The 24,385-nt window shown below is 39.0% G+C and overlaps 2 protein-coding genes across 3 annotated transcripts; one reads left to right on the forward strand and one right to left on the reverse strand.

The window, feature by feature from the left end:
* The first annotated feature begins 1,764 nt into the window (after positions 1 to 1,764).
* LOC116717179 (palmitoyltransferase ZDHHC3-like) lies at positions 1,765 to 21,034 on the forward strand. 2 transcript variants are annotated; one of them, XM_032558346.1, is made up of 7 exons: positions 1,765 to 1,884; positions 3,545 to 3,977; positions 4,077 to 4,201; positions 6,058 to 6,154; positions 6,385 to 6,466; positions 7,479 to 7,609; positions 19,702 to 21,034. In XM_032558346.1, exons 2-7 carry the CDS (start codon positions 3,618 to 3,620, stop codon positions 19,915 to 19,917), a joined length of 1,011 nt encoding a protein of 336 aa, XP_032414237.1. In that variant the 5' UTR covers positions 1,765 to 1,884; positions 3,545 to 3,617; the 3' UTR covers positions 19,918 to 21,034. The 2 variants fall into 2 exon arrangements, with proteins under 2 accessions (XP_032414237.1, XP_032414238.1); XM_032558347.1 differs by lacking the exon at positions 19,702 to 21,034 and adding an exon at positions 12,143 to 17,959.
* Positions 21,035 to 21,651: 617 nt separating this feature from the next.
* LOC116717180 (transmembrane protein 42-like) lies at positions 21,652 to 23,793 on the reverse strand. The gene is made up of 3 exons (XM_032558348.1): positions 23,601 to 23,793; positions 22,581 to 22,727; positions 21,652 to 22,494 (listed from the first exon to the last, which is right to left on the reverse strand). The coding sequence occupies exons 1-3, from the start codon at positions 23,760 to 23,762 to the stop codon at positions 22,351 to 22,353; spliced, it is 453 nt and encodes a 150-aa protein (XP_032414239.1). The 5' UTR covers positions 23,763 to 23,793; the 3' UTR covers positions 21,652 to 22,350.
* Between the last annotated feature and the right edge of the window lie 592 nt (positions 23,794 to 24,385).

Raw genomic sequence — 24,385 nt, forward strand, 5'->3', positions numbered from 1 at the left:
CACTATTCAGAAGCTAGTGCAGTTGTTTGCTGATGGATATTGTTCTGATTTAATTTGTATCCGCAGCAGAACAAAGCGTTGCACAATGCGGTTTCTGTGCAATAAAGCAGAACTAAACGTAGGGTGTGTCACATGCTTCCTTTTAAAATGGAAGGTGCCCTCCTCTTAGTTTATATGTAACACTCAAAGCCACTGAGTTCCGCTTCACACCTTTGGCTCTGCGATGCCTCAGAAAGAGCAAATGTGTGCAGGATATTGTTCATTTGAGATTTATGGCCACCCAAAGGCAGCTCTGAGTGGGTTCATGACAGAACAGCTTTGTGAACGAGGCTTATCGTTCATTGGGTGTGGTGTCAAAACACCACACCCAATGTGTGGGTGTTTTGACACCCACACATTGGCCTTTTTGCAAGGCTGCTGACTACCCATTGGCCGTCCAAGCCACCAGTTGTTTCTTATGTTCCGGTAATTAGCACACAGTAAAACCTGAACCAAGAACAGAGAAATGTGTTTGTTTAATCAAGATGGTAAGAACAAGAACAAAGTTAGTTCTGGCCTGAATAACTCGTACTCCACACACAGCATTACTGGGACATTCCTCATAAACCTCTTCCACTGACACTTTAGAGGTTGTCAGTGAAGTAAGGGTCATACATGACATAATTGTAGCCTTCAGCATCTACAATAACTCCTGAACTAAATCAGCTACAACATTTATTTTTCCTTTGGAATCAATAAAGGATTTTTAAATTGATTTGAATTAATATAGCATAATGACAATTTTACAGCCTGACTCAAGGGCTGTAACAAACTGGTGAACAGAACTAAAATAAATGATTTAGCTGAACATCAAAACTTATTAGTAAATTCAGAGTGCATGGATATGTGGAAATGTACATGGTGCAAAACCCAAACTTCAGAGGTGGCCAGGGCGAACTCCCCACTGGGCAGAGGAGCAGGCAGGAGCACACTGCATCTCATTCCTCTAATGTCACGTTCCAACCTGAAAAACAGACACAAAGGCACCCCCAAGTGGTGGGGTGGTGACAACATATGGAAAAGAAAATTACAATACAAAGTTAAAAGATAAGAATATCCAAACTTAAGACAAAAGAAGAGTACATGTCAAATTTTTAATAGAAAATGTTTAAAGGCTTTGGGTTGAGTTAGAGCCTTTGTAGCTTTTAGGTTTGTTAAAACTTTTAAGGTTTCAAAGTATCAATTCAGTCTTGAGGTCTAGAATCAATAGGAATGAATATATAATTTAAATGATTTTTGGTAAAGTGGCTTAAGAAGATTTGTTGTGAACTGTCTCTTTAAAAATAAAATAAATTAAATTGAATTTGATTGCGTGGAGGGGCATTGGGTCTTATATGAGATCCCTTACTTTTAAGAATTTAAAAAGTAGAATAAAAAAAACTGTAAATAAATTAGTTTTGGTTGGTCAAGACTTTTTCTTTTTGTTCAAAGAAATAATATTCTTATATCAAAACTTAATTTTAATCCCACAATATAGTTAAATCAAGTGTTCGATTTCAGTTCAAAAATATTTAACATACATACATCATAAAATAAAAATAAAAATAGAAAAATTGTAGCGATTTTATAAATGTACACGATTCACCCAAGTCCTTTGTAAACTGGTTTGTGGGATATTTATATATTCTATGAAACATTTTGAAGTGAACTTCCTTTACCTTTCGTACTTTAAACCTTTCTGGTTATCCCATTGGCTCCGCTTCTGACGTCATGGCGTCCTGATGTTTTATAGAGGGGTGGCTGATGGCGCTGAGGCAGACAGTGAAGGAGGTGGGGGGGGGGCTACCACAGCAGCAGGAGCAGGGAAGGAAGGAAGCGAGCGAGTGGAGGATGCTTATCTTCAAGGTGAGCTAATGTGAAATATAGGAAGGCTTCCTGTTCTGTAAAGACAGCAATAGCACCTCTGGGTGTCTACCGCGTTAGAGGTAAAAGAAAGGAGACCGTTTCAAAAATAAACAGTAATACGGAAATTTAAATGGTCCCTTTTTAGCTGATTGGCTAGCATTAGCTAGATGGAATGAGGTGTGTTTCGGCTCGGTTTGGACTCTTGAAATGCAACAAAGTCCATGTAAAACTTTCTTTAAGTCAGCGTTTACTGTACGTGCCAATGTTGACATGACCAGTAATTACATTTTCATTCTTATCTGAAGTTGACTTGTGTTAGCCTGTATATAGCACCAACAGAGACACATTGGCGCATGTCGAAAGCTGGGAATCAATGACCCAGTTTACTTCCTGTAAAGGAAATAAACAGGGGGGGAAAAAATCCTATTGCGCTACCAGTAACATCTTCTGCTCGTTTCTTTACCGCTTGTAATGGAAAATCCAGTATCTGTCTCTTGGTTTTCCTTATCCGTGTTGTCTGTTTCAGCTTCATATGACGCTTTTCCCGATTTTTATGCTAGAGAACAGAGTTATGGACAGGGACATGCATCATAAATATGATTACAAGTAAAATCTTTGATTCAAAGCAACGTCCATGCGTGTTCTCTGAGAAGGAGCTGCAAAGCAAAAAGATTCTACCTAAAACAGCAATGAAATCGAAAATGACGCCAAGATTTTGTGGGTAGGAGGTCAACAATTGAGAAATGCTGGATCATTTCTGTTGATGGTGAAATCCTTGATGTTTTGCCATTATTGTGTAGTCCAATTCATATGGATAGTGGGACTTATTAATCTAGATTTATATTGATGGTAGACATGTTTTTTCAAACAAAAACATTTCTGAAACAATATTCAGTACATCACTGAAATAACATCAAATTTGTCCATGTAGATGTACAGTGAACCAAATCCAATCATGTAGACATCTTGAATGTCTGCTGTAGAGCTTGGCAGTTTGGTAAAAATCCGATCATAATGAAATGTTTCATATCAGTTGAGCATGATACAAAACAAACGACTGTTTTTGTCAATCTTTTGTATATCAGGTTATTTTTTATTTTAAATGCTGATTTTGTTTTTTAAGATAAACATTACATTGAACTTTCTGCAGCTGCTTTGGCTTAATAAAAGAAGTTGGCTTAGTTTAAACTAAAATCTTCAGGGAAACATGGAAAAATAAAAGAAACCAATAAAACAGACATTGTCTGTCTTATGAAAGAAAATAAATTGCAGTTCTTTATATCCTCCGATCAAATTTCTGTGTGGCTCTTTTCCAGCCACATGATTGGTTTAGCCCAGAGCAACTCTTGTTATCATTGGCTCTTCATCTTTTAGGTCTATGTCTACCTTTATTATACGGCTCTAGTTTATTGCTAGTCTATTAATCGAGTTATTAAATATGAGGTCAAGTTCAGTTTACTATTGAAATTGGTAGCTGTGTCCTGATACAACTTTATCCACTTCTGATACAAAGTGTCAGAAGCTTTGAGTATTGGCCTATACTGATATTGACCGATATGATATCAGCACGAATCGTGCATATTTATATTCCTCATTATGTCTTTTATGTAATATTTTGCCCCTTGCTTCTTCCTGACCTCTGACCCCTCTTCCCCCCCAGCATGTGACGACTGAAGCCTGAAGGTTGAGAGGCTGCGGCAGCAGGACCTGCTAGCATCCAGCTTCAATGAAGGATGAAGAGCCCGGTGCACAGATGCAGGGACGTGGAGCACGGACGCGGGCAGGCCGGGTCTGGGGCCGGGGCCGGGTCTGGGGGAGGGTCCAACTGCCTACAACCTGAACAGCGCATCCCTGTCTCCAAAGACGTCATCACTTCCTCTTCTTCCTCAGCCTTGTGGTTCATCAGGGACACCTGCGGCATCGTGTGCGCCATCATAACGTGGCTGCTGGTGTTTTACGCTGAGTTTGTGGTGCTGTTTGTCATGCTGGTGCCCTCCAAGAATCTCACTTACAGTATTGTGAACGGGACCTTGTTCAATACTTTGGCCTTTCTAGCCCTCGCCTCACACCTCAGGGCCATGTGCACTGACCCTGTATGTATACTGAGATGGATTTGTTTCTGTTACCGTTTTCTCTTTTCTGTCGGTAGTCCTGGTCCCTAAGATGTTTGTAAATGATTTGTTTTGTGCCAGGGGGCCGTGCCAAAAGGGAACGCCACTAAGGAATACATAGAAAGCCTTCAGCTGAAACCAGGGCAGGTGGTCTACAAATGTCCAAAGTGCTGCAGCATCAAGCCTGACCGAGCGCACCACTGCAGGTGAGGGAACGGCTGCAGCTGTCAACTCAGGCTGTCCGTACAGCTTCACATGAGAAAATGATTTAGATTAATCTACATAGAAACCTTCAGTTTTTCCTAATTTTAATCAGTTGACTACAATTATCTTTAGTACTTTGTGAAGAATTGAGTTCTTCCCTTTAGGATCAAGATTTCCATCTTTTATATACGGGTGCACCAAACTTTAACATTCAACAAAGTTGAAAATAACTTCCATATGTCTATGTAGAGACACATTCAATACGTTTGAATGTTAGTAGAGTTCCTGAAATAAATGGGAAATTTAGGAACGTGGAGCTTAACTTTTATTGTTGGTGGCCCGAGGGAATCCAAGGCCACAGATGAGAATGACCACCAATTTACACAATAAATAAATAAATAAAAATTCTATATTTATAGTATATATTTTTTTAAACATCTATCCTTGGTGTTCTACTTTCCCTGATGAGATAAATTGCTGTGGCAGAAGCTTCAACAGGCCCTTCATGCTCAGATCCCTCTGACTCAGTTGAAATAACTCTGCAATGAAGATGGGGCCAAAATTCCTGCCCAGCCAGTTTTTGCAGTCATGGCAGTTGTTGCTAAAGGAAATACCTTTAGCAACAACTGCTAACTTTAGCCACTTGTTAGCTTTAGGATGCAATTACTTTTACAGAGTTGGCTTGATTAGTACGGCTTTTATTCCTTAATAAGTTACAGCTTAAAACTCTATTCTGAATTTACTCTACTGTTCGTCTCATATTAAAATCCAAAGGAAGAAATCTGTAAGCAGAAATGCTGCTTTTACTGCACTGAATCATAAATTCCAGGTTATTTTAGACTTCAGACAATTTAAAATTGCACTATTTATAAATTATGTTTTTTTGTTTGTTTTGTTTTTTAAATATTTGTTAAAATTGTATATGTCGTGACAGTATTGTATGAGATTGATCATCTGTGAAATAATGGAGCTCCCTGTGGTCCTAATGCTATCTACAGAAATACGCTGCTCTGTCAGAAACCAATCAGAACCAATCTCATCTTTTTGTGAGTCAGTCTAGTTTAGTAACTATTTGAATTTATTGATATTTTATAATCAAAATGAGTTATGCTTGAAGCTCGTTTACTGACGAATAAATATGCTCCCCATTTTTCTTCTTCTTGAAATATGCAAGTGACTAAAGCTTCTTATGTTTGTAGAAAGACGAATGACAGGCAGTTTATATACCAATTGTAGTTAACTAAACAAAGAAGCAGGTAGCTGCAGACTTGGTTATATATATTTAGCAATACATTATTATTTGTTTATTATGTAATTATAGGCACACTTGTGTTTCTGTGTCTGGTCCGGTGGCCAAGCGATGACATTTCATTGTTTCTTTGAGCAATGACAATAAAATAAGTCTAAGTCTAATGTAGGATGGGATTTGAGTCTCTCTTCCAGTTTGATTAAAGGCTGTTGGTGGATATCTGCAGCACTGTTTGCTTCATGCTGCTGCTGTTTCAGGTAGAAACTGTAGACTGGTTCACAGATCTAAGGCTGAACCACTTCGAGAGTGGGAAGCAAAAAACTCCAAACCACCCTACTTTATATTTAGTCCCTCAGCTAACAGCTCACAAACAGCGGAGGAACACTTTGAGGCATTCAGCCTCCTCAGTTTTATGCTCACTGTGTTGAAGTGTGTGTGTGTGTTTATATACACTGATGTATGTTATCTCTTAAAACCATTTTTTAGTTTGGTGTTTTACTTTCTGAGAAACAATATTACCTCATAGGAACCAAACCCTGGTCCTGATAAATGTAATATATTCCATCGCTGCTTTATGAGCTCAATTCCTTCTCTCCGTCTGATTCCCAGTGTATGCAAACGATGCATACGGAAGATGGACCACCACTGTCCCTGGGTCAACAACTGTGTTGGGGAAAACAACCAAAAGTACTTTGTTCTTTTCACAGTAAGTTCACAGGAAATCTCTAATATTGCATCTATTTGCATTTTAAAAATGACATTGAAAAGCTGGGAAATCTGCATGTTTGACATGAAAGCCTGTTAACTGCTTACTTCTGTAATGCTTCTATGTAAACTCGACACAGTTTCTCAGTGGTTGTCAGGAAGTTGGCAGTTTTTTGTTTTTTGTAGTAAAATGCTTCACATGGTCTCACCACTGTTTCCTTTTGGACCTAGATGTACATTGCACTCATCTCTCTGCACTGTCTGGTCATGGTGGTCTTCCATTTCCTCTACTGCTTTGAAGATGATTGGACAAGTGAGTGGGTTTTTCTTCTTCTGCTGCACCTTGTCTCAGTGATCTAGATTCAAAAGTAAACCTGCATCTATGCTGCGAAAATCTCTTTATAATAGGTCTGCACATTTAAGCAATAAAATAAAATTATTGGGCTTAGATTAATGCTTGTGTTTACAAGAGATTTCAAATGTTCACACCCTTGTTTAGAAAAGGGATAAGTTGTTGTGATTCAAAAAATTAAACATAATAGATAATACCCAAACTTATTTTTTTCAAAAAACATTATCTATATTTTTTATTTACAATACAATTTAAATACACTGTTACACTAGTGTAATAATGTAAATACACTACACTATTTCAATGTAGTGATTGAAATAGTGGATTTATTATAATAGTGGTTACAAGATGGATAAGATTTGTCTTAAACAATATGCAACATGATTTGTCAGAAATATTAGGACGGTTGATATAAAGTGTTAAAAACTGATATTTGTCTATTTCCTACCTTAGGTCCGTGTTGATAATTATGAGAAATAATAAATGTGATCAGAGTCTGAAGATAGATAAAACATTTGGTGATCACAATCAGAATTTAATATGTTATTGTGCAAGAAAGCACAATAAAATGTAAAAAATGGCAACTCAAAAGTAACAAGTAAACTAATCAAATTTCAGAAGTGAGTAGCCCTCAGTACCATGATCTAACCCTATTAGAAGGTTGGTGACCTCTGACCTAAACGCTTAAGTAATTAAAAATGCTGACAAGGTGATCAAAACAGGTCAATCAGTTTTTGTCTGAATTATTTCTGTTAGTGCTTTGGTTTGCATAACTGTCCTAATTTAGAAATCTGTCTTTATATAAAGCAAACTGAGCAAACCGCCTTCATGTTGTGAACCTCCTTATTGAAGTGTTAATGTTTTACTGCAGCAGTCAACAGGAAGTCATTGTATCTGTGAGGAGACTTGAGTGTTCAGTCCTTCATGTAACCATTGACTTGCCCTTTCACTTCCATGTCCCTCCATCACCCAGAGTGCAGCTCCTTCTCTCCTCCAGCAACAGTCATCCTCCTCATCCTCCTGTGCTTTGAAGGCCTCCTCTTCCTCATCTTCACCTCTGTGATGTTTGGCACCCAGGTCCACTCCATCTGTACCGATGAGACAGTAAGTTATCCGCTCAGTGGCGACTGACTTCCCTCTGCTATTCTCTCATAACTTCCTGTCGTTTCCTTGTCCTCTGTGGACCTTCCCTCTGCTCTGCCTTACTTAGTCAGTTTTGACCTTCAAGTTCTGATAGTCACCAAAAACATGCTTACCAGGTTGGAAGAATAAATTGTTTTTATTTTGATTTCGTGTGAATTTTTTTTCTTCCGTTTTGAAACTACAGCAGTATTTTGCCAGATGGACACTTTGATTTTCAGAGAACAGCTCAAGGAACTGATCTAGTTCTTTATATAAGTAAAGCAGCTTGAGTTTCACAGCTTGATGCTGTGCTGTTTGCTCTGCAGGTTGCTGGTTAGTTCCATAATTATCACAATAAAGAATAAACAGGTGTCTGTGCTGCTACAACAATCTGCAGTTTCTTCATACCTTTTCAGTCAAGTTGGTAAACTTGTCACAATAATGAATAAATCAATTAATAGCATGATAAATTAAAAGGAGCTTGATAACTTCCATTCTGATTGATCAATACTTTCTGAATGGAAATTTTGTTCACAGACCTCCCAAGATACATTTCATTTATGATTTAAATTGTGTGTGGTTTTTATTTCCATTTTATTTATTGTTTTTGTTTGCTTTGTTTGTCTTTTTAGATATTTAAAATATCTTCCAGTTCCAGTGTTGAGTGTTCTTTCCAAAATGAAAGTTTATTTATCTTTGAGAGGGCAAACTTTTATTATTCAATTATCACTATATTACTTGAAAATGGTCTCAAAACAACAATATTATCGTTTATTGCAATTATTTCTGGGACAATGCATGTCCAGTAAAATGTGTCATCATGACAGGCCTGCAGGTTTGTACGTCTAGTATTTTGGCAAAAGGATATTTGCACATTTTCATATTTTAGCTTTCTGAAACACATTTTCCATCCATCCATCTTCTTCCGCTTATCCGGGGTCGTGTTGCGGGGATAGCAGCCTAAGAAGTGAGGCCCAGACTTTACTCTCCTCAGCCACTTGTTCCTCCGAGGGAATCTCAAGGCGTTCCCAAGCCAGCCAAGAAACATTGTCCCTCCAGCGTGTCCTGGTCTTCCTCTGAGCCTCCTGCCAGTGGGTTGTGCTTGGAACATCTCACCAGGGAGGTGTCCAGGAGGCATCCTAACCACACGCCCACATCTTAACCAGATGCTCATGCCACCTCAACTGGCTCCTCTTGACGTGTAGGAGCAGCAGCTCTACTCTGAGACCCTCGCGGATGACTGAGCTTCTCACCCCATCTCTAAGAGAGAGCCCAGACACCCTTCGGAGAAAACTCATTTCGGCCGCTTGTATCTCTTACCCCGTTCCTTTGGTCATGACCCAAAGCTCATGACCATAGATGATGGTAGGAACGTACATCGACTGGTAAATTGAGACCTTCCCTTTTTGACTCAGTTCTCTCTTCACCACGACAGATCGGTACAGCACCTGTTTCACTGCAGACGCTGCGCCAATCCGTCTGTCGATCTCCCACTCCATTTTTCCCTCATTTGTGAACAAGATCCCGAGATATTTAAACTCCTCCACTTGGAGCAGGACATACCCCCCGACCCATAGAAGGCACTCTGGCCTTTTTCGGCTCAAGATCATGGCCTCGGACTTGGAGGCACTGATCCTCATCGAGCTTGACACTCGGCTGCGAATCGCTCCAGTGAAAGCTGTAGGTCACGACCCGATGAAGCCAGAAGGACCACATCATCTGCAAATAGCAGAGATGCGATCCTAAGGCCACCAAAACGGATCCCCTCAACACCTTGGCTGTGCCTAGAAATTCTGTTCATGAAAGTAATGAACAGAATCAGTGACAAAGTTCAGCCTTGGCGGAGGCCAACTGTCACCGGAAACGAGCCCGACTTACTGCCGGCAATGCGGACCAGACTCTGACACCGGTCATACAGGGACCTGACAGCCCGTATCAAAGGGCCCGGTACCCCATACTGCCGGAGAACCCCCCACAGGGCTCCCTGAGGGACACGGTCAAATGCCTTCTCCAAGTCCACAAAACACATGTAGACTGGTTGGGTGAACTCCCATGCACCCTCCAGGACCCTGCTGAGGGTGTAGAGCTGGTCCAGTGTTCTACGACCAGGACGAAAACCACACTGCTCTTAGTGAATCCGAGGTTCGACTATCAGACGGACCCTCCTCTCCAGGACCCCTGAATAGACTTTGCCAGGAAGGCTTAACACATTTTGTCATGTTGTAATCAAAAACATGAACTTACATTAAACCAGCCATTTCAGTATCTCCATCTGCTATACCTGTTTATTCTTCATTAATTACTAAAAATCAAGCACAGTCTCCAGTCAGTTTTACAGTGGTCACTTTTTAATGTGTTTCTCTTGATTGAAGCAAATAAAAATACGTGTCAAACTCTGACTGCTGGTCTGGTTTAGATGCCAAAGCACTGAAACAGTTTTTTCAGATTTTTTAAAAAAAATTTAATTTTTTTATATACAATAGTTATTATGGATCACACATGGTGATTTAAGAAACCATATTTAGTGAAGGATAATGTAATTTTACAACTCTGTTACAGATTTTCGAACAGGGCTGATTCACGTTTCTTTAGGCACCAAAAGGCAACAAAATACCAGTTTATTGAGGTTGATTGTCTGTAGTTTGAGGTTGCTGCGTATCTTGGTCAAGAGGCTGGATTAATTTTAGATGTAGATGAAAATAAATAGACAATAGAACAATAGAATTCGTATCATCATGTGGTGTGATTGAAAGAAGTGTTTGATTCAACACGACAAGAAATAATACTATTCGATTGAGTTAATTATCTTAATAAAACAACAACCTTTCAGAAACACGACTCGTCTTGCTCTCCTGCATTGGCTGCTTTGAGAACATCAGCCAATAGCATCAAGTAGTATTGCACCAGGATTGGTCAGCTTCCCAGCTGCATTTTCTTTTGAATACATTAGATCTTCTGTATGAATAAATCTATGATTAGACACATTCTCCACATCACAATCTTGTGGCAGGTATTGATCCTTCAGTCTATAAACCTGCCAGAAGAACAGCAGGTTTACTGATGCTGTAACCCAGCTGCCTACAAACTGGAACCCATCAGTTGTTAAAGTCTGTCTAATTCTCACACTCCTCCATTTTCCTCCCCACCTTTTCATCTCATCTGACACAGATCATTGATCATTCCTGTTACTCTAGGTAATCACATTGTGCTACTGGAGGTAGACGTATATTGAAGCTACGTCTTTCTGTTCTGTCTTTTATTGTTGTTGTGTGGATCTTTTAGATAAATCTCAGCTGAAGAGCTAATGGGACAAACTGACCTTTCCAAATTTCTTGTGCGTTTAACTTCTTTTTGTCTGCAACTCCTAATACAAATAAAAATGTGAGCATGTCAATGAGCTAGCATAGCTGAAAGGACAGTGCGACACAAGCAGCTACAGTATCCTCACTGCCCCTGTTGTAGTTTTTGGCAGCTCCCACGCAGAAGAAAAGTGTTGCTTTCATGAAAAACTATTTCAAAGAGTGCAAATATTTAAAGCTCTTTTTGTGCTCTGTACTGTACATGAGAGCTGGATGTACTGAGACTATTCAAAACAATGACAGTGACTTTGCTCCTGACCAGTCGGGGTTTAAGCCATAACAGTGAAGTTGCCTTTATGTTTTCTTCCCACATTTGTCTCTGTTTGTACTTTTTTTGTTCCGTTTCTTTTAAACCTATAGCTTAACGGAAAGAAGTGCTTGTTTTAGGATAATCTTTAGCCTATCGTTGCTTTAGCCGTTCTTGTTCTCTCTTCAGTTTTAATGTACGGTAGTTGATTTTGACAATATTTCCACCTGCTGGAGTATAATCGGGGTACAAGTTAAAATGTTCTTGCTTCACGGCAGCAGGTGGAGGAATGCTCTTAGTAGATGCTCAGAAATTTTACAACTTACAATAATCTTAATAAAAACCATCAAGTTTTAATGTGTTCATTGAAAAATCTTAGTCACTTATTCTTAACTATACTGTAAAGTAATTGTAACAATCATCCTACAGGTAAGCCAGTGGCATTAATCAGCTAATTTCATTTTTTTTTTAAATTAATTGGCTCAATCATATTTATTCTGATATTTGTCAAAGGACAATTTTTTAGAGACGACACGATTACATTTTTTATGGTTTTGGTTGAGTATTCTTTTTTACCTCTGTTTATTGTTTTTGGTTGTTTATTTATATTGGATATTTAATATATCTTCCAGTTCCAGTGTTAAGGTTTCTGTACACAATGAAAGTTTATTGATCTTTGAGAGGGCGAACTTGTATCATTACGCAATTATCAGTATTACCATTAAATGGTCTCAAAACAACAGTACAGTAATTACTGGGACAATTTATCATCCAGCAAAAATTTGTGGTGTGATCTTTACAGCCGTGTTAAATATGTTCTATTATTTCCAAATTTCTAATCATTTTTTGACAGATAATTTTACCAGACGAAAACATGCAAACTCAAATTTGGTTGTCTCTCGTTTTCAGGGCATAGAGCAGTTGAAAAAGGAAGAGCGAAGATGGGCTAAAAAAACTAAGTGGATGAACATGAGGGCGGTTTTTGGACACCATTTCTCTTTATTGTGGTTAAGCCCCTTCTCCACCCCTGACCACGGCAAGGCTGAAACCTACCAGTATGTGGTGTGAGGGAGCTCAGGACAGGGAATGAGAAGGCCTGGAAAAGCTAGCCTGTTTGCTCCCACTCAGCCTGACTTACAGTGTACGTCCCACACAAGCCATGGACAGCTTGTCATGTGCTCTTTGTGCTGCCAACTAAGTGAGCAATGTCTAATTTATTTATTTTTTTGTTTTGTTTGCCTTTACAAGTCGAGTTGCAGAGAAAAAGAAACACTGTCTGTCTTTTTGCGAACACTGTGATAAATCAGTTTGTTTTTCTGGTCTTTTCTCTTATCAGAAACTGTCTGTTCTTGCTTGGTGCATAATCTTCCTGCGTTTTGTTCAAGGATACGTTCAGCCAAATTACAAAAGAAAACAGGACAAAATGGAAAATGACATCACTTCATCCTGCAGGTATATGGCTGTTCTTGTAGGTTAGGTGACTAAAACGGTGAAAAATCTAAATGAAATCGAGTGATTAGGTTATGAGAGTAGCCATAAGAGTTTATCCTGCAGGTTTTTATCAGGGACATGTGAAGGAATGCACCTACCTCATCTGCTGAAAAATATGTTTAGCCACTGGTTCAGTCCAGATACACTTACTGAGATATATCCACTATACATGATGCCTTTCGAAAGATTTCATGCCCCTTGATTTCTTCCCATTTTGCAGTGAACATTGAACAATGTGCAAAACTGTAAGAAACGTATCCCAAAAGACTTGCAGCTGGAACTGCAGTTAAAAGTGGTTCTACAACGTTTTGGGTCATGTGAGTTGAATAAATCATTTTCTGCACCACTATAGACAAGAGATGCAGCGATAAATTGGTGCTGATTTCCTTCATGTTGGGTGATGAATGATCGAAGGTCTGAAAATCAGCCGCTGTCCTGTTTTGTGCAGCAGGTCACCTCTGCACATGAGTGATTAACAATAGTCACCTCACTTTTGCCAACTTGGTTTGTTTTCCCATCTGATAGTCTGCTAGGGTCAGTTAGACTGGGGCCCAAAACTGCAACATTTGTTATTTTCAGCTGAAGCAGTTTTCTTTCACACTACAGTGTGTCAAACGAACCAAACCCTTTGAAAGACATGTTCCCCTCCTTGCCTGTAGAGGCGCTGTACCAAGAACCACTGAGGGAAATTACATAAAAACCACTGAAGATATTGAGAGGAGCTTCTTTCTTCATAAAGCCGAAATCAGATTTTAGTTGTTGTAGGATTTTTCTTTTGGCGTTGGTAAAAGACCAAGCCATTCAGATTCAGATTTATTCCTATCCCCAGTGGGCAATTGATGAGCCATTACTCCAACTAGCATTAGACTCACTCCTCTATTTTGGTTGTATTTACCCAGAATTCTCTGCGTTATAGTCCGCTTCCTGCTTTTGAAGCGGGCTTGGTGTTGAGCCGCATCAGTTCACTTCAGCTCAACAACTCTAGGTTTGTAGGCGGACCAGAGTTTGTTTTTTATAGTTTGCATCCATTTTTCTGATTGGTCATTCACACCTCTCCAAACGAACCAGACCCTCTAAACAGACAAACTGAGATTAATGAGGACTGAACAGGGCTGATATGAAGGCATACTTAACCATTTTTGTCACTTTATTTATATATGGTATATCTATATATTTTTGGACTTTCTAGACCAAAAAATTTGTATTGGTCAAAATCTGAATCGACAGGTCAGACTTTTAAATGATTTGTGATCTGTCAGAAAACTACAATCGGTGCACTCCTAGTATCCTAGTATGCACTATTTTGTGCCAGTCTCCCTCCTACAATCCTATATAAGAACATTGTGACTTAACTGTGATGAAAGGTGAACAAGTTCAAGATGTAAGGCACTTTAAGGATTTATGTCTAGAAATAGAAGCTGCTGTACAGCCTCTAATCATCTAAAATCATTTTTTTCTGCTACACTCCCACGATGAGCTAAAATGGGAAATTAGTGGTAAATATATTCTGTAATTTAGCTGAACGATCTTTTTTATTTTTTTCTTTGGACTGGCAAAATTCCGTTTTCTTATTGAAGTGATTCCTTTGTGAAACCAGATCCATGAGCTTTTAATTGCCGCCAAAAGCTGCACATCAGCAGCTCCTTTATTGCTGTTTCCAATTGGGTTAAACAATTTTTATTTATTTATTTTTTTTAATATTATTTTGTATGAAGGGCAGATTCTAAGAATCAGAGAAATGAAAACTGTTTAGTTCTCCCTGTACCGTACTATCCTGACCTTTCCTTCTCTGACCAGCCTCCATCTTGGCCGCTTCGCTTCGCTTTGCCTTCAGTCTCTTCACAAAGTCCTCAGGTGTCTCTGCGTCACAACTTTTGTTTGTTTTTTTTTTGTATTTTGGAAGTGCAACAAATGGTGGAAACATACTGAAGCTAAGTTCAGTGCTGAGGCATCACACTTTCAAAAAAAGCCAATAAATTATGACAACTGTTAAAAATGTATCAGGGAAGGGAAACCCAGTGGGAGAAAGATTCGGATGTTGCCACTTGTTGCAGCTCAATGCTAAAGCTTCTGTCCAGGAGTGTCTGTGGCAGACCTGTATGAGAACTCAGACCTGAAGGGGTCTTCCTGTTCGGACACTCTGCCAATAATAATCAGATGTATTATTTATGTTTTTATGCCGCCTTTTTTTTTTTTTTTTTTTTCTTTTTTTTTTTACTATTTATGGTTTGAATTAGAGGTAGGCGATAGACTTAAAATCTTATCACAATATTTTGTGGTGCTATTGTGATAACGATACAAGTGCTAAACTATTATTACTTTGCATGACAGCAATCACAGCCCCACTAACACAAGTACTGCTTTAGAAAAAGGCCTGTTCGTGACGGCAGTTTCTTAAAGGAGTGTGGAGTCTATCAGCAGACTGTAACACTGTAACTGCATTTGACCATATTTTAATATTTATCGATGGTCTCATGGAACAAACAGTGGAAAAATGGTAACACTTTTTCTTTCTTTTTTAGTTTTCAAGAGTCATCATTGTGATTGTCACCATAAATCAAGAATCTTAAAAGAAAAGTTTCTCGAAATATAAAAGATGTGATAAATGCCCAGCCCCTAACTTAAGCTCTTTGAATTTTATAAAATTGTGATACAAACTCAAGTGCATACTCAATGTCTTACGGTTCTAAAATATTTCAAAGGTACTGCTGTAAACATTTATTTTTCTCATGTTGTGAAACAGGCATGGGCCGGTCTGGTTCCTGTAGTTTAAAGTCTTTGTAATGAGACGGAGGAGAACGTGCTGGAGTGACTGGAATATGGCTGTATGTGTGAGTTACTGTGTGTTTCAACGAGCCGAAGAACTCTTACTGCACCACAGCTGGCTGAAATAATGTAATGTAATCCTCTAATGGAATTACGTTTCCATTAGAGGATATGGAAACGTGATCAGTGGATGCCTTTCCATCTGTTACTAAAACATGAGGTGAAATCTGAACTTGAAAAGTCGACTTCTGAAAATTCTATTTGCTCCCCTTACATAAAAAAAATACCAACAGAGCAAATTTCGCATCCACCATCAGTATTGTATGGAAGCACATTTCCACCACTTTGTATGGTATTTGATCAACTTGAGGGATACAGAGTCTGTTATGAGAAACCGGAGCCTCTGTAGTAACGAGACCATTCATGAAAACGTTTGTTGCTGTTCTGTTTTATTCTACTACACATCTGTGTAGTAATGTCAAAAGAACAATAGATATCATTAATTTGATATAGTTTGAGTTGGTTTTTTTGTTTTTTTGCTTTAAATTATTATGTAAATACTGTGGTGGCACAACCATGACAACCCAGTAGCTAGATCTGATTACATTGTTTATTCATTTCCAAATGAAATCAACAACCAGTAAGCCCAAAAACATATTCTTTTTTTTTTTTAAATAATACCCTCTAGGTATTTAAAGTTTAAATAACTATATTATTTAATTGGGGAAGGGGGTGTATTGTGGCAGACCACAATACAATGAAACTGCTGCATTTTTGCTCATGGTTGTGGCCCATACAGGCCCATGCCTCTTCTGGATTGTTTAACTCTGAAATTTCAAGTACAGAAAACTTGCGTTTGATTTTTCTTGATGCCAGCATTTCTTTCCTCCTGAGCTTTGGTATGGAGAACCGGCTCACCGGTGTCTTATTGTGTATTTGACATAACTGTAATATTTCCATGCTGCACCAGTGTGGAATATTTTTTCCCTTAACACACACACAACCTGTGTCTGTCTGTAAATGTGCATTTTATCCTCAGCCAAAGAGTGTGTGTCTCCCAACACCAGCTGGATTTGGTCATGTTTCAGTTACCACTGCTGTAAACCCTGACTTGTGCTTCAGCAGTGAGATGTTTGTTGAAACACTGGCTGTGTGAAAACAGAGTAGATTCTGTTAGTTCTATTGAAGAAGGAATGATCCTCTCACCTGCATTCCCTGTATGTTCATGAGCGTTTGCCACTTGGTTGCTGTAAAAGCGTGCCAAAATCAGCACAAAGCCCCACAACCTTCTGCTGATTGGGTGGACTGTGAAAACCCTCTGAAGGAGCGCTGGCTCGTCTTTAAAAGCTTCTGCTGCTGGAAGAGGAGCGGAATCCGGCATGGATGGGAGTTGGGCCGGAACACCCGGCATGGCGTCCTGCACCGTTCTGGACTGCGTTAAGGCATTTAGGAAAGTCTAAACCTTCACCATTCGTACTTACACGTGCTTAAAAATGACAAAGCTGCACTTAGTATTGTTTCCATATTCTCTCTGAAGCTGCATTTCCATTGCAAATGTGCTCAAAACTGTCCATATTCTGCTAATGTCGAGGGGGGAGCAGAATCGCAAATGCGGTCTTTCCATTAAATAAAAAATTGAATTAAAATCACACGGGGATAAACTTGTTCACATGACAAGTCATTAAAAATCATAGCAGTGACTGATGTAAACAGTTACATGAGATACATTCATAATTCAGCCATGATGGCGCTAGAACTAATCTATAAGCCATCAGAGAAGACGTCGCGTTGGAGCGATGAGCAGTTAATGCCTGGGAACGGCTCTCTATGCGGCATTTTGGGGAAATTTTACAGAAGATCTACAGATTCAGAATGTTGGAATGACACAACTTCTTATGAACTGGGAGATGCTGTGAGAGCTCTGGTGGAGCCAGCTGCATATTGTCTTAAAAAAACAAAAGAAACCATCATCCTCCTACCACTTCCTGTTGTCTTCTTCGTCATTTTCGCTAGTAGTAACATCCGGCTGCTGATCACATGACTCGAGTGATGAGGTAAAAAGTGTTTCCATTACAGTTTTGTAAAATACATTTATTTTGATAAGGTTGAAAAACCACCTCATCCTAGCGGTACAATTCTTTAGTGTAAAATGTGTTTTTTTTGTTTGTTTGTTTTAAATGATTTATTTTTATTCAGTAAATTTATTTTTGTAATGTCAATTTGCGCAATTTTCTGGAAACGCAGCTAGTGTTTTCCAGGTTTGGTTCCTCTGAAGCGTTTATGCATGGCAGTTAGTTTGGTCATGTCTGTGAAAACAGCTGGTGAAATGATTCGGATGGCAAGATTGATTTTTTTTTTGTTTTGTTTTGTTGTTTGTTTTTTTTTACAAATTTTTAAAATGGTTTTTAAATATCGCACACATATTTCAGCACTTGATGCAGAGAATAAATCCTTCTCCGTTGCAAAGCAGAATGTGTTTGGCTTTTTTTGTGGGGGGAGTTTGTGTTACTGATGATGAACTAAACTTTCCCTGAACTGTACGCTGTTCTTTGACCCCCTCCTCACACATGACCCCTGGTTTTCCTTCCATCCCTGTTTTTTTTTTGTTGTTTTTGTTTTTTTTCTTCCATTCTTTGACTTTTAATCTGCCTCTCTCCTATGCAGTGTCCTCTCCACACTCATGCATTCTGCTTTGGTTGATAACTCACTCTGCCCAAAGCTTTCTGAGGCAAACTTTAGAACCGTGATGGAGGTAAGCTGAGGAGCTCGTCGCTGTAGTCGTCCCGTCGAGCTTAGCGCGCCTCCAGCATGCAGGTTTCAGTCATGGCAGGCCCAATGTGTCTCGGTTCCTCTTTGTTTTAAGTTCAACCAAACAAATGGGAATGAATGAGTGAGCTTAGTGAGGAAAATATTGCATGTCTCATTTTGATTCTTTTTATTATTTGTGGAGTTTTTTTTTTTTCTCATTTGCAAGCTTTCTTTTTTTATTATTTTTATTTTTTTTAATTTTGCTGTTTTGTTTCTCATACAGAATGTGTTGTAGTCCACTGTTGGTAGAGGCGCTGCTGTTTCTACTGGCCATCAAGTTAAAACACCAGTTTACACACACGGTTCCTACGCAGTCTGGAAATGCTTGGAATTAAATTTTGACAAGTTTTTATTAATGTGGGGAAAACAAAGTGGTTATCCTGTGTTACTTTGATCAAAACTAACAACTTATCGCTCATCTCCACTGCTAGGTCATCCATTATTTGACAGGAATGAGCTGATCCTGGGATGATTCATGGCTTCAGTGTGTGTGTTCTAATGGTTTGACACATATTTTGTGGATCTGGACTTGGAAAATGCCAAAAGCATATTTCATACATTTCCACTGAGTAGGAACATTATGAGACAGTGGTCACTAAATGTACTCTTACCATTAAAGCTGCAGTATGTAACTTTTATAAACATTTTTTATTTTTTTACGTATTTTTTAAAACTAGTACCTTGTCATGACATCATAACATGAGACAATCTATGAAAAAATCATCTCCTCTACCTTCTCCTTGTAGTCCTACTGCCATGTGGGACTACACCTCCAGTCAGAAACCACCAATCAGAGCCAGAAGGAGGAGCTGTAGCCCCTCCTCCTGGCTCTGATTGGTTGTTTTTGACTGAGCAGTGTATTTCTGCAGATGGTTGTCGGACCATAAGGAGGAGCTTTATTTTTGTCAGATTCTCATGTTATGCTGTCAGGACATGGTGACAGTTGTGACAAATACGTGAAAAACATAAAAAGTTACATACTGCATCTTTAAGAACTGCTTTTAGAATTATTATAGTGCAAAAAACACAAGTGTTGTTGATCTGGACAGAATGTTCCATTCTATTGGTCTAGGAAGGTTAAAAGCTTTCAGGAGACATAAAAATCATCTGGCAGCTTCCTGATCTGGTTAAAATATCAATGTAGAAATATTGCCAAGTGGTCCACTGCATATCAAAGATATTGCACTTCTTGTCAGATTTTCAGGCCAGTACAAACAGGAGAAATGATTTGCAGAAACCAGTACAATTTAGTGTTTTTTTTGTTGTTTTTTTTTTTAAAGACCTCGAATGCTCCAGCTGTGTTTGCACCGTCGTCAGTCATGTAGCATTAAGGCGTGTGTGTGTGTGTGTGTGTGTGTGTGTGAGACGGTGCGTGCACATGCTCACTGTGGTGTCGTCCTCAGGGAATCGAGCGTCTAAAGGGGGAGACGGGGAGGTGGGGCAAAGTGCCCTGCTGGGAGGCCATGCAGACGGCGTTCGGGGGCCGGCCCTCCCCGTCCTGGTTCAGCCCCTTCACAGGCCTCAGCTGTCAGAACCGGCCTGTGGACCACGTCCCTGTCCCGCAGGGGGACATCATTGAGCAGGACATCATAGAGATACCACTCACACCTACTTCATGACGACCAAGGCTTTGACAAGGGACTGCGTTTTTTTTTTTCTATTTCAATTTTTTGAAAATAGAAATGTGACGCTGTCTACAATATGAACTTATTTCATGTGTTTTTGATTGAATGTGTTTTCCCTGTTAAGGTGTTGGGAGGCTGTACTTACTAAACCAGAAATATTTTTCTACTTAGGGGGGATAAGGGTTTGTTTTCGAGCAGAGTTGTGTAGTGTACTTATGAGCAGTCAGTATCCTACCACTGCAATCTGAGGTTCCAAAATTATTCAGGATTTTTCTGGTGGTTGAGTCACTCATGGTAATCAGGACTGCTGCTGCACTACAAAAACACACAGTCTGGTTTGGTCTGGTTTCTAGTGCAAATATCTCTAGACTTGAAATGAGATCAAAATAACTTACTAGTAACTTTTCATCAATATTAAGGAATTATTTACTTAAACAGGCTCATATCTTACTGAAGAAGTACTGGATCCACTGGCAGATTTTTTTCACTTTTAACATGGGAAAAATATCTTATAAGTGAAATAATTTGCTGGTGGAACAGGGAAAACTGAGCGAGCGAAGCGTCTGAGACATCCAATTATTGTTGCAGAGCGAACAGAAATGATTTTGAACAGAGCGCACATAAACGGACAGCATGCCGGACTGTTGGCGGCGCTTCACCAGAACAAATCTGCTCGATTCATCTGGAAACTGATTAGCTTGCTCAGACCAAAGAAATTGACCCAAATTACTACAAACCAAATGTTTTCCTCAAGCATCAATCTAAGTGGAGTTGCAATCATACTGCTAAATAACAGTAGATCCCTGTAATCTACTGGACTGTCAGTTATTTCTGAAATAAGACAAAAAAGCCACAGTACTGAAAACAGTTTCTTATCATGTGCCTTATCCTTAATTATGACTAATCTGAGTGGATTCACTTTAGCATCTGATCTCTGTTCTTTGGAGTGTGTCACGTCTTCTGTTTATGAAATCTTAGAAACATACCTGGAACTGATTGGTTAGATGAAATAATGTTAATTAAATGGTGAATGGGTGCAGGATACTATAGGACTATGCATAATTAGGCCTGTCTCGATAAACGATAAATCAATTAATCGTACGATAAATTACAACTATCGACATCATTTTAATTATCGGCATTATCGTCTCTTCCGGCCTCTGTTTTGTTGTGTGATTTCATTTTTTAATGAATATATACAGATATTTATATTTTCTGTTCTTCTGAAGCTGTTTTATATGACTAATAAAATTAATTACAAAAGAAAACTGCTTCTTCAGACAAACTTGAATTTTGGGGAAAAAAGAGAAAAGTATATGAAACAGATGGTTTTAACTTAAAAAAAATTTTTCTGTCCAACGTTTATCTTTTTACTCTGTGCAAAGGTTAAGAACAACAGTGTGGCAGTGAGCGCAAGTTATTTAATACCTGCAGATTTAAGTGAGGGACGTTTGTTGATACTTTGTGATTTTCTCATGTCTTCCACAGTGCTATGCATAAAGCCACCACAAGGTGGAGTGAAAACATGAACAAAGCAAGCATTTTGTAGAGCTTTCTCATACCTGAACAAAATAAACTCATACGTGAACTTTTTGTGAATTGTAGTTTTTCAGTTTCCTGCAGCCTGGGTTCCTGGATTAAATCTGTTTCTAAAGCCAAGGATGACGCAAACGTATCCCTAATAGGAACAAGTTAAACTGTTAAGAAAAAAAACTCATCACAAGCTAATAATAGAACCAAAGTATGAATTTATTTTTATTCTAAACGATTTAGTAATTACAAGTATTCACTGATTAGAGGCATCAGCCACAACCTGACAAGTCCAAGTCAACAGGAAATATAATCTAATTTTACTGATCAGGATTTAAAGGGCTTTTACAAGTTTCTGATTGGTAACTTATCAGTCACCCAGCTCAAGCTCTAAAACCTTATTTCCACTGAGCTGTAGAACCCGGGTCGGAACGGTTCTGTACGACATTTTGTCTGTTTCCACTGTAACAGACAATGGAAACAGAAGGTCCTATAGACCTAGAGCCTTCAGTTCTAGGTCTGTGGGTCTTCAGACAACGGTACGGAGCTAACTAGCATCATACAACACAGTCCATTGATTGGGAGACAGAAAGACATCATCGCTTGTCTCATACTAGTGCATGAGACATACACTAGCATGTCTCATGCTAGAGACTAGAGACATTCCTTACCATTCCTACCGTACAGCTCAGTCCAAACGAGATAAAAGATGACAGGCCTGCTTTTGGGGCCCACTGCAGTCACTGGTACCACTTAGCCTCTTGGAAAACAAGTCTTCTAAAACCACTGAAAACCAATTCTAGATGTTGAATACTTCCTGGCTTGCCTCGCTTTGTCCAACAATATGTGCAATTTAAAGTACAGTGAGAAGTTCGACAAACGTCTCTCCCTGATCCATCACTTATCCTTTTTCTCGGCCTCTTGTGGGGACGTTTGAGGAGTCGCACTGTGCATTACCAGCAGTCCACAGAGAGTGAGAGAGATGCCCATCCACCAGAGGGTGCTGTGAGTCTCACCAAAGATGAGCCTCCCAATGACAGCCTGGACAAACCAACAGGGATGCAACAGGAATGTGAAGGTTTCCCAAACAGAAACTTTGAGCCTATGAGCTTCTGGCTAACGCTTACAGAGGAGATGAAGTTGGAGGCGGTGGTGGTGACGGTGACCCCTGCTGAAGAAGAGCCGTGACGGAGAGCCTTGGAGAACATTGTCCACATTAAAGTGTTACAACTGAGTAGCAGGACTCCACACAACAGCCGAAGGGGAACATGGAGCTGAGAACAGAGCGACTGTTAGCTACTTACGTAGAGTCCTACTTAGAATCACAAGTCAAACATTAAAGACAGTTTTTTTTATACACAGTTTATTGTTTTTGAAACCTTTACACTGTGTATAAAAATTGAGAAGTGGGTGATTTTACTGTAGTTGAACTGTCTGAAACAAACTGGATAGATTCCAATTTGAAAACTGCAACACTTTGACTAAATTATTCTGAAATAAAGAGGGACTCTTTAACAACATAACACCAACACAATGAAAATTAGAATTCACATTTATGTATTTGAAAAATATATTTTTAATACAAATATATAAGTGTGCTTTTATATATTTATATTATAAATGACTGCATCAATGCAAAATAAAATAGAGGGAATCCGCATGTGGGACTACTGAAGTGTTGAAGACGCTCAGATTAAAACAATCTGTTGGCTCTGGTGTCTCATCTTCCTCTGATTCTCCATAAATCCTCTGTGTTTTACCTGAAGGCAGCAGTTTTCTCTGTTGCTTGTACATCTTTTCCCATCCAGTTATTTTTGTGTTAATAATTGGATTCTGCACTCTGAACAGTTTCCTCAGCAACATTTTCCTTCTTTGCAGTTTGTCGGCTGCCATAACGCTTTGGTTGAAATTTTCAGAAAATTGTAATTTTGCGTTTTCATAAGCCATAGTAAAAACGTTTAGATAATAATATAACTTTTTTTTTTTTGTACTGAATAACTGAAATAATATTCTAATTTTATTTGGATAAAACTGTAGATAAAATGTTTGACAAATGTAAAGATATGTGCCGCAACTTCAACCTCTTCACACTGGAACAACCAGTTTTATTCAACGAAGGAACCCGGAAGGTTTAAAAAGGCTGTTACCCAGTCACACCGTGTGGCTCCGCCGGGACTCTGAGTCCAGCCGCTCAGGCCGGACTCACACATCTCCCTCAGGTAGTCTGCGCCGAGGGTTAGCTTCGCAGACAGAGAGCCAGCAGCGGCCAGAAAGCCCGCTGACAGCGCGTAAACAGAGCTGAACTCCATCTTTGAAATGAGCCGACAGATGAATCCGGCTGCACGCGCTGGACAGTTTCACAATAAAAGCATGCCAACAGATTGTCATTCTGAGACTGTGTATGACGGCGGAGCTCCATGGAAAGCCAAAAGTGTCACAAAATGTCACTTTTACCACGTGACTGGGCAAAAATGTCACGCAAAAATACTTTCGATAGAGCTCCTCATGATACCCAGAAACCTATGATATGAAACAGACCACACACACACTGTTTGCAACTTATGGACTCCTAACTGTTTTAAGGAGACATCAACAATTTGACCGAGGACAAAAAGATAATACATAAACTTGTCAAACTTGGAAAGCCAATTATTAAATTACAGTTTATCAGTATTAATGGATTAGATTTACTACACAAAAAATGCACAATTTTTTAATACTACATTTAACAAAACACAATTCTTTCCAGTATGGTAAGTGGCATTAAAATTTACAAGAAGAAAGATCCAACAAAATTAATATCAACATTTCTGGGTATCTTCTCCTACCAATATAATGGAATACATTTCGTTATATTGAGGTTGTATCTATCAACAACTCTATAAATCAGATTTTAAACTCAATGTGATAATGAACATGAAACGATACATTG

Source organism: Xiphophorus hellerii, chromosome 3, assembly GCF_003331165.1.
Source record: "Xiphophorus hellerii strain 12219 chromosome 3, Xiphophorus_hellerii-4.1, whole genome shotgun sequence".
Taxonomy (NCBI): Eukaryota; Metazoa; Chordata; class Actinopteri; order Cyprinodontiformes; family Poeciliidae; genus Xiphophorus; species Xiphophorus hellerii.